Source organism: Hippoglossus hippoglossus, chromosome 9 (genome assembly GCF_009819705.1).
Source record: "Hippoglossus hippoglossus isolate fHipHip1 chromosome 9, fHipHip1.pri, whole genome shotgun sequence".
NCBI classification, from domain to species: Eukaryota; Metazoa; Chordata; class Actinopteri; order Pleuronectiformes; family Pleuronectidae; genus Hippoglossus; species Hippoglossus hippoglossus.
Genome location: NC_047159.1, coordinates 14638364 through 14648749, shown reverse-complemented (window position 1 = coordinate 14648749; position 10386 = coordinate 14638364). Strand labels below are relative to the sequence as shown.

General features: G+C 40.2%; 2 protein-coding genes across 5 annotated transcripts in view; both read left to right on the top strand.

Moving 5' to 3' along the window:
* Positions 1-10386, top strand: part of si:ch211-214j8.12 (uncharacterized protein LOC100000539 homolog) — a 29745-nt gene that overhangs the window by 3230 nt on the left and 16129 nt on the right. For both annotated transcript variants that reach the window (XM_034596801.1, XM_034596800.1), the window contains exons 5-6: positions 65-530; positions 10057-10065. In XM_034596801.1, the coding sequence (XP_034452692.1) occupies positions 65-449 (385 nt within the window). In that variant the 3' untranslated portion in view covers positions 450-530; positions 10057-10065. The remainder of the gene's footprint in view (positions 1-64; positions 531-10056; positions 10066-10386) is intronic.
* Positions 1967-9087, top strand: entpd4 (ectonucleoside triphosphate diphosphohydrolase 4). Of its 3 annotated transcripts, none has more exons than XM_034596804.1 (13): positions 1967-2122; positions 2470-2597; positions 2709-2906; positions 2997-3202; positions 3379-3529; positions 4482-4585; positions 4930-4989; positions 5168-5298; positions 5885-6051; positions 6128-6452; positions 6936-7021; positions 7142-7303; positions 8013-9087. In XM_034596804.1, exons 2-13 carry the CDS (start codon positions 2590-2592, stop codon positions 8245-8247), a joined length of 1833 nt encoding a protein of 610 aa, XP_034452695.1. In that variant the 5' UTR covers positions 1967-2122; positions 2470-2589; the 3' UTR covers positions 8248-9087. The 3 variants fall into 3 exon arrangements, with proteins under 3 accessions (XP_034452695.1, XP_034452693.1, XP_034452694.1); XM_034596802.1 differs by having other exon boundaries at positions 5168-5322; XM_034596803.1 differs by having other exon boundaries at positions 1969-2122; positions 2473-2597; positions 5168-5322.

Sequence of the window (10386 nt, the reverse complement as noted above, 5' to 3'; positions counted from 1 at the left end):
ATTAGATTGACTACCTATATCGAATTTATCCTTTGTCTTCTTTGTGTCTCCCATATGTCGACAGATTCTCTTACAGTCACAGCCAAATGAAACCTGCCATGTCCTGGATGTCCCTGAGGAAGACACTCATGTGTCTCCTAATTGGTTCTCCTTTACTGGAGAAGCTCACACTGGTCTCCCTGCCGTGCCCTCTGGACTGCGTTTTACAGCGTGTATTGGGCCCACACCTTAACCCCCGTATGGACTCTACAGACGTACCCCCCGTGCCACTCAGACGAGTACAGCACATTACACTGCAGCGGACAGATGTGACGATGGTAACAGTGAAAAACATAATACAGCACAGCAAGAGACTCAAGCTTGTGGATGTGAGATACTGCTGGCGGATCAATAAGGTTGAGTGGCTGAGCTGCATGAAGTCCAGTGAAGTCCAGGTGGTCTGGGTGTAAAAAAGAAAGTGTATTGTTTTGAATTCAAATAGAAATATAGCGCAATGCAAATTTACAGTGTCAACTGTATTAGTACAATTAGTACAGCGTCCTAAACTTTTGAAATCACAGTACAATCTAAACACCTTAATGATGAAAAGTTGTGCTCTTTGTGAGTTTTAGTTTCGCCGTGAAACAGTAAGTTGTTGTAACTTCAGTGTACACTGTCCAATCTGCTCCAAACGTGTGTATGAATACATGTTCCTTTTTTACCTGGGACACTTGAATCAGTCCAAGATTTGATTATGTTTGATCAAAAATGAGGCTTCCTCCTTTGAGGTTGTTTAAATTGATCGCAGAATTGCGCAGGTGGCAAACTGTCAAATTACAACCACACCAGGAACACTATAGTTCACAGTATGATTTTAATCATCATCATACATTGATTAATTACTGATGCCATGCTTAGGATCACGTACAGAGAGATGAAGAATTATGATTTTTTGAGAAATAATATATTTGAAAACACAGTTTTGTTACCGACACTGTGTTTATTGCTGAATGTGACGAGACGTGTATTTGTGGATGCATGGGTTTTTGTTTCAAAGTATGTCTTTAAATGAGGCTTGATGACGACTGACATCCCTCATCATGATCATGACCACAGTGTTTGCCAACCTCAGTGGAGACGACCTGCAGAAAAATATCTGACTGTTGCTAAGGGAAGAGGCCTTCGATGTGTTCTCCATACACTCTATATTTCTGACATGTGGATCGCAGTTGTCTACTGAAACAGGTGTGTGTGTGAGAGCTTTCATGAATACATTTTTAGCATTTATGCCTGCTTAATTTTGCTAATTTCAATAAATAAACTATGAATGATAAACTCTTTTGTGTGCGTTTGTATGCCTCCGTGGCCTTTGCCCACCAAATTCATCAATATAATGAAATATCATCGGTTCCTCTTATTTGCTCTTACTGATTATAACAGTTAGAACTTTAACTGTTGACTTGTAAAAACTATATTTTAAAATTGGTCAAATTCTCTCCAAAATTAATAAGAAATTGAATCAATAAGTAGTTTCATTCAAACAGTACCCAACCCAAGACACGGGTCTCAAATTGTATTCACAATGGTCTTACTATAATGAGTCATACAAATCTTAAACAAATGACAGTATATTACTATAAAGTCAGTATTTATATGAAAATGTGAATTAAATTGAATCCTCTGTCTGGGTACTAATTCAGTGATATTCCTGAAAAATGTTGATTTCATAATAGAGCTTTTCCAGTTTTTTACATCAGTTTTAAATAATCTAAATAAAGTGACGATTTAAATAAATATACTGAATCTTAGGGCGGTTCTTTAAAAAAATGAAGATGTACAAAATGAATCTCTTGTTGAACTCCACCGTCAATGGTATAGATTCCATAGATAGTGTTCGTTTTGGTTGCACGTCGCCGCTCGGGTTGGTGTTGGGCGGTATTGGATTTTTACACCGTGTCTTTAATCTTTGCCTCACCTCCGGGCGACGCGGAGAAGCAAAGCAAACACACCGCGGACGACACGAACACGTCACTCGCCGGAGACGTTCTGCCACATACTCGCTCAGCGTTAGCCAGCGGTTCGCATCTGGCGCCTCAGAAATGTCACGTTTTCGGGGAAACGGGAGACTTCCGCTGGTTTGTTAGTAAGTATCGACTCAGCTAAAGGTCGCGAACGTGTAAAGTCACTGCGTTTACACTGACGACTCGTAGAACTACGTTAAATTCTTGTGTTTTAGCTAGCTCCTGTAGCCGAACGTCACTCCTGGCAGCTAATGCTAACGCTACCTGCTGTTTTGGTTTTACAGCAGCGTTTCCCTGCGGTTCTAACAACTTGTATTTATAATTTAAATACACGAACCTGCACACTTACAGCATCGACAGCCACGGGAGGACATTCGCGTCCTCTTCGTCTCACTTGAGGCCTTTGTCGCACAACCTGAGTTTTTTTTTTAACGTTAACTATTTAACTGACTTGTTTTTTTTCTATCAGAAGATCAGGATGAAAATGTAGCACAGCGGAATGGAGCCGTGGAATAAGCCCAACCAGCCTCCCTCAGTCTGATACATGATGTACGTCAACTGAAGCCTGAAGTTGAAGACGAATTGCACCATGGGAAGGTTTGTTGGAAGTCATTTCTGGTATTTTATCTTGATTGTCCCACCTGTCTCATATCTGTGACATTACAGACCGTCTGTGCTGATTCTCTTCTTTCTTCTACCCGCTGGCAGGATCAGCTTTTCGTGCCTGTTCCCAGCCTCCTGGCACTTCAGCCTGTCGTCCCAGGTTCTTCCTCGGCTCCTCGTCCCTTCCCTCAGACAGCTGCTCTTCATCGGCCTGGTGCTCTGCCTCATAGGACTGCTCTACCTGCAGCTTGTCACGGGAAAGGGCCACGCCAGCTGGATCAGGAAGGAAAATAATTTCCACAGGTAACCCAACAACCGCTGTCTGTAAGTGTTTATGTCATGAGGGCCGCCGGTAATATTTTGGCATTGAACATTTTTGTTGCTTTCCAAAAGGCACTTGGCAAGGGTGACTGATGTGGATGCGACGGATACCAGCAACCCCGACCTGAACTACGGCTTGGTGGTGGACTGTGGCAGCAGCGGCTCTAGAGTATTTGTTTACTGCTGGCCCAGGCACAATGGTAATCCTCATGAGCTGTTGGACATCCGGCAAATGCGAGATCAACACCGCAAGCCAGTGGTAATGAAGATCAAACCGGGTAAGCACCCCAGAGCTAGGCTTCTCATTCATCAATTCATTATTAAAATGAGAAGGTGTTAAGCAAACAGTGCTAACTATTGAATATTCCAAAACTCAAATGATAATATAAATATAATCTAGTGTATATTTACCTATTCTAAAACAAGATGTTTGGTCTTTGTTTTTTCCTTGTAGGTATCTCTGAATTGGCTAAAACGCCAGAGAAAGCAAGTAATTATATTTATCCACTGCTGAGCTTTGCAGCCGAACACATTCCCAAAAATAAGCACCAGGAAACCCCTTTGTATATACTCTGCACAGCTGGAATGAGAATCCTACCTGAAAGGTACAGTTATAATATTATTAGATCTAAATAAGACTGCATGAAATGTTCAGACCTCTGGTATATACAGCACTGACTAGTTGGGCCGGACCAGACCAGTTTACAAAAGTTTACCACTAAAGCTGCTCTCAGATATGCACTGAATGATCTCCTGACATTATCCCGAGGGGCTGTATGTGAGAACCCAAATGTCTGAGTGAGAGGCTCTGGACTTTCTCCTGCCAGCTCTCTATAAAAAAAGTCTGGATAATGTCAGAATGAGCCAATTTGATACCACAGTAGGAGATCCTCACCCTTCACCTTGAGTGCGTGGGTGTTGATGTTTCTAACATGTTGACACAAAGCTTTTTTTTATATGTGCCCACGCTTACTACATTACTTCCTGCCTCTGTCTGCTGCACCACGCCTCATGTGATACTCCGGAGATTTGTGTGATCTTGTGAACGCGTCTGATCAGAGAATCTCCTGCTGTGTTGATCATGTTTGAAAAGCAAACTACGGAAAAGGTCCAGACCCAATTGTGCGGACGTTCTCATGAGTTCATGTCTGAAAACGGCTTATGTGTTGCACTTGACTGGATTGACTCACTGTGAACATCTTACACCCACAAATTTTGAAATTGGAGCTCCTCCATGTTGTCGACCTCTGCTTGGCAGTAAATTGCACACAGCTCGTCAGACACTAGGACTCTGCTGATCAATTTATAAATGAAGAATGATCTGTTTATCAAGTTGCTTATTACTAATGCAATACAAGTCGGATTTAGTGCTGTGATGCAGCACTAACTTTTATTGTTTTAACAATCATTAACCATCATTAAATCTAACTGGTTTAAACTCCTACACTTGACTGGACTGGCAAAACCGGCAATCAACCCATTCAACAGCACTGACTGTTTTGAGAAAAAGAAAAACTGACACTCGTGATGAATTTTTCTGTGTTTGTTTAACCTCAGTCAGCAAGAAGCTCTTCTCGAGGATCTGCGCACTGACATCCCAGTCCACTTCAACTTCCTCTTCTCCGACTCCCACGTAGAAGTCATTTCTGGAAAACAGGAAGGTAAATACAAGGAATAATGACAATAGAAAGCAATAGTCTCAGCTTCAATCTACTGCTGCAAAACTTCATGACTTAATAAAGCATTGTTTATAACATATTTAATACAACACAACTAATTCATTTCTTCATGGAGACTGACAGACTTCTTGCCAGTTGTTGTAGCTGCCAACTGACACTCAAATTAAATAGGACAACACATTTGCATTAGCTTAATTAGTGGGTGTAGGATTCTCCTTTGTATTGTAGATCTATTTTTAATTAGTTAACTAATTAAAAGTAGTGCATCATTGGTAATTCTGAAAACATTTAATATAATAACTCTGAAATTACTTTGTTGGTTTTAGGTGTCTATGCATGGATTGGAATAAACTTTGTCCTTGGAAGGTTTAACCATGTGCACAATGGTAAGAACCCAAGCAGGTAATACACTGAGTACATCCATGCTTTCCCTTTTTGCCATTTAACATCTAATGTGCTACAGTTCACCTAAAAATGTGGTAAACAAGTCTCTAATTACACATTAATCGTGTGATGTATCTTCTCTGTCTGACTGTCTCACATTTCCCTTGTCAATCGTTCAAGATGGGGAGGCTGTAGTCGAGGTTCATGTCCCGGGCAGCGATCAACAGGAGGCGCTGGTGAGAAAGAGGACTGCCGGTGTCCTGGACATGGGCGGGGTTTCCACACAGATTGCATACGAAGTGCCCAAAACTGTAAGCTTTGCTTCTCCACAACAGGTTATTATCCACAACCAATTCTGTTTTTGTGCCGTCTTTGGTTTTTTGTCACTCACCCTTTGTTCTTCTCCCTCCTTCTGACATTCCCTGATTTAACCTGTATGCACCATTTTTGTCCCGTGGAGACGATCTGCTCTCCATTCATCACTGTTGAGCGCATACTGTAAGCCTGCTGCATGACTCCATAGCAGGATTAAGGACTGCGAACATGAAGTTATCTATGTAGAGATCATCACGTATTATGGAAGTTGTCAGTGTAAGGATGTAGAAGGTTTAGTATACTGTCCTCTTTGCCGCCATTGTTTGTTCTTTACACCACAGGAAGTTCAGCAGAATTTTCACTTATTAGACAGTTTTATCTTCTGTTGTGTGATGTTTTTAAATAAACTTAACTGGACATAACACAAGTTAAACCCGCTCTTGTTGTGACCTGCTTTAAAAATCAGTTAATGCTTTGAATGACAGTATTTCTATCAATAGAAATGATAAACAGATATGGATGTGTGTGGGTTTATTACGAGGTTATCCTCATTCCCAGTTGGATTTTTGTTTGTTCCCATAGGAGGAAGTTGCTAAGAACTTACTGGCGGAGTTCAATTTGGGATGTGACGCACATCGCACAGAGCATGTTTATCGTGTTTATGTGTCCACCTTCCTGGGTTTTGGAGGAAATGCAGCACGCCGAAGATATGAAGAACGCCTCACCAGAAATACTGCCACTCGAAACAAGTGAGATCCAGTTGTTTCCACCTTTCTTTTGTAAATGTTTTTGTGTGTATTCACACTGTATTACTGGTTTGTTCAGGTTCTTGGGTCAGCAGATTGGTGAGACAGCAGAGTCTCCCCTCCTGGACCCTTGTCTGCCCGCAGACCTGCAGGATGAGATTGGTCCATCTGCACAGAAGCTCCATCTGCGAGGCACAGGAGACTTTGACCGGTGTCGCCAGATTCTCCAGCCGTTCCTCAACCACACAAATGAGACCCACACCTCCCTCAGTGGTATCTACCAGCCGGCCATTGACTACAGCAACAGTCAGTTCTATGGCTTCTCTGAATTCTACTACTGTACGGAGGATGTGCTGCGCATGGGCGGGGATTATAATGCTTCAAAATATACACGGGCTGCTAAGGTAGGTGCCACATAGAAAAATCACTCAGTAAGTAACTTAGTAATCCTCTAATTTTCTTTATCTGTCTAGAAATACAATGTTCTTTCTGTTAAAGTTCAGTTCAAAGTTGCCACATAGCTCGTCATCACACTAATATTCAGTGTTCAATCCACAGTGTTTTCTTTCTTTCTGTTTAACTGACCATTTAAAATATGGATTTTGAATCCATCATGCATTTAATGTTTTGCAAGGATATTCATTTACTTACCACATGTGCAGTATTTGATTTAGGACAGGGCTAGGAGTGTTATAAATGCTGTTTCCCCCTCCAATTTACCATTCTATGAAAACATATGAATCCCTGATTGGCCTGTGGAGTGCAATGCTATTGTGGTTTTAATAGTATATATTTTTAAAGCAGCTCTGGTTCATTTATTATAACATGTGGATGCCTTGTCACTGGAAACTTTGCTGATGTTGTTGGTTGATGTTTAACATTTGCAGAGTTACTGCGCCACCCAGTGGAAGACTCTGAGGGAGCGCTTTGACTCTGGCTTGTATGCGTCACATGCTGATCTCCACAGACTGAAGTAAGTTATACAGGATTATTCTAAAGCTCAATTAACCACTTGGTCACACCAAAAAAAAACAGATGTCTGGTGGTTTGTGCAAAATGTTTTTAATCAATGGCTCCATGTTTCTGCCTCCAGGTACCAGTGTTTTAAATCAGCTTGGATGTATGAAGTATTACACTCAGGCTTCTCTTTCCCGGCCAATTACAAAAACCTAAAGACGGCGCTGCTGGTCTATGATAAGGAGGTCCAGTGGACTCTTGGCGCTATATTGTACCGAACACGGTTTCTGCCTTTGAGGTAAGAAAGGTTTTGGTTCTCAGTCGCTTTAATCAAACAAGGGTTAAGTCATTTTAATGAGCAAAAAAATTGAAATCATCCTCTTAAATCCCATCTAGTTAAATCTGCTCTTCAGTGTAAGTGCAGGAGTGATTGTTTGTCTTTGATAACAACACACTCTTGTTTTGAGCATAAGTGGGGAGTTGAAACAATGTCCACTACCTGAGTTGGCTGGTAAAAGGTCACTAAGTATTAAGGTTTACAGAGATGGTGGCTTTTCACTGCATTTGGCAGCACAACATAAAATATATTTCAGGAATGTCTCTGATCCTTAACAAAACTGGCAAATCCAATAATGGCAAATTATAGACAGTCTTACACAAGTGTCTTTTAATCTAAAGATCTTGATGACTTATTATTACACCTCTCTTTAAAAAAAAATATATATATATATATATATCTTGTGCACCCCGCATACAGAGTCACCAACCTGTCCTCAATAAAGGCAAACATTTCTTCAAAAGAGAATAAGTTTAAATCTGAAAATTAGTTCACATGTGTGTAACCTCTAGAAAGAGTTTTCTTTTCAGCATCTTGTTGCTGAACAGAAATTTAAACCAAGCTTAAACATAATCAGGATTCTTATCACATCATCTATCAAATCAAACTATCTTAGGTCTTAACACATTATCTCTTTGTTGAGAGCTGCTTTGTTTTCTGCCTATTTCAGGGACATCCAACAGGAAACCCTGAAAGGAGCTCACTCTCACTGGCGGCACAACTTCTCCTTCTTCAACAACCACTACTTATTCCTGGCTTGTTTCTTCATTGTGCTGTTGTCTATTATGTTGTACCTGATGCGACTCCGCCGCATCCACCGGCACGCGGCCCAACTCTGCACCCCCTCCTCCGTACCGTGGCTAGAAGAGGGCCTCAGCTCACCCACGCTTCCCATCACCCTCTAAACTATTCAGTACTGAGATTTGGACAAATGAGGAACATTGTTTGTGAGCCCTCAGGCTTGGCTGAGCCAATGTTTGTATTTAATTTATTTAGTTTGACATGAAAATGTCTTTTTAAAATGAATGCTCTTGCCGGTCACTCCTTTTCAGTTTCAAACGGCAGCTGCCTAAAGGTGTCTTCTACCTAATTAAAAAAATTAAAAGGACAAACACATCGGTACTTTTCTCGTTAGGGAATCTTCCATAGCCAAATAAAATCATTTAAACTTTCACAAAGTTTGACAAATATACCACAGTGGCAATTTATTTTATTTTCTATGTGTGCCTGGGCATTTGCCTTTTCTTTATGCCGTTTTATATGTGCAACATCACATGTTTTCTTTTTTCAAATACAGAAACCTGAAATGCAATACGATTCATAATTAGTGGAAGAAGCACTTTGTAATGCACATAAAAATGAGAAATGAGAATGCACAACGCCTCTCAGCTGGAATGGTCTTTTTTTTGTGTGCCTGTGACTATCCCAATTTTTTTCTGCCTCTAGTGCAATACATGTCTTGACACTGTTGGGAAATTCTCCAAAACCCACCCATTCTTTTTGTATAGTATCAATCTCTCTTGAAGCCCTACTGAAATTCTCACGTTGGGTGATCTGACTATCATGTTGGATGCTGTTGCATACACTGTTATTTACGTTGGGCTTCATTTTCAGAAGCTGTCATATCACTGCTGCGAGGGGATTGTAAATGAGGGCACGTTTATCTGTCCCGTTATTTATATGAAAATGGTCTATTGAAACGTTTGCACAGATGAATGCGAAATAAATATTGTAAAATTTCAATTCAGTTATAAAGGTTTTTGTTTTTTTTAAATGTGTTTATTGCTTTTTAGCAATAATACCAACAAAAGATCTAAACATGAACAGACACAGCACATCTTGGGTAATAACAGTAGCCACAGTCATAATCAAATTTAATACAAAGCAGTTTTTCTTTAAGTAGAAAGGTGTATATATAGAGAAACAAATAAATAAATAAAAGATAATACACAGCAAGGTGCTTTACATCAGACATAACACACTAGTCCTCGTCCTGAACATTTTTTAGTACAGGGTCCATATCTTATCAAAGACCCCTCCTCTATCTTCATAGTTATAAAGGTTTTATGGTAAACTTGTCTGGCTGTTTATTTAATGAGGGAGGGATCAGACCATAGAGTGTACTTGGATCAGACTAAACAAATGGTGTCTTTCCTTGGAACTGAATCTGAAATCTGTGGTTCTCCCAGAATAAACACTAGCTCCACACTTGAATGATAAGTTTATCTCAGTTTACTGTAAAAAGTTATAGTTGTCATTTGCGTTTGAGTGCTGCATGAACTCGAGACAAGGTCATGAGTTGTGAGAATGGGACAAATGAGACGCTAATGCAGAATTAAGATAAGAGTTTCTTCATCACAGGCTCCTTTAAGTATTTTTCTCAATGATTTATGTTTTTATCTGGTTGCAGGCCATAGGTTTAAATTTCACTTGGATATCCAACAGGATGCCTTTTCAGTTTCTGTTCAGGATAATACCTGAAAGAACTTAATACTCTAAATGAGTAGTGGTTCTTTGCAGGGAGAGATCTAAACCTTTCTTTCCTCCAATTTCAACTTTTAGTCAAAAAGTTTGATGTGTGAATTGTATTATTCTATAGAAGAAAGACTATTAATTATCTCTGCAGCGACTGAGTAGAACCTGATCTATTAACTATCCTGTGTCACTCTCCATTGGCTGAAACATAAGCTTCGCACACAAAGTGCACAGGCGAGTCTCTGTGGGTGTGTCGGTGAATTGAGACACATCAGTGACTCAGCATTATAAGAGCTGGGCAATTTTAAGAGACCCTTTGTTCCAGCAGTGTAGTTAAAGTTGGTATTCACATGTAACACAGGGTTGTCCAGCCACCCCTTCTTCATACACTATAATGCACATGATTGAGGTATGATTAATAAAAGACTGTTCTTAACTGTTGGTCCTTAAGTATTCAGTTCAAATCCAATGTACGAGTTACAGAACAAGTGAATGTGTGAGTTGATAACTTGACGGTATGGAATGTAGAAGTGTATGAAATATAGGTAGGCCATCATATCTTCCATGTT

Bases quoted from the DNA above. Each gene is read 5' to 3' on its own strand.
- entpd4 (XM_034596802.1), top strand. The intron at 4,586-4,929 runs GTAAATACAAGG...TGTTGGTTTTAG, and splicing joins CATTTCTGGAAAACAGGAAG to GTGTCTATGCATGGATTGGA. The intron at 7,022-7,141 runs GTAAGTTATACA...TTCTGCCTCCAG, and splicing joins GCTGATCTCCACAGACTGAA to GTACCAGTGTTTTAAATCAG.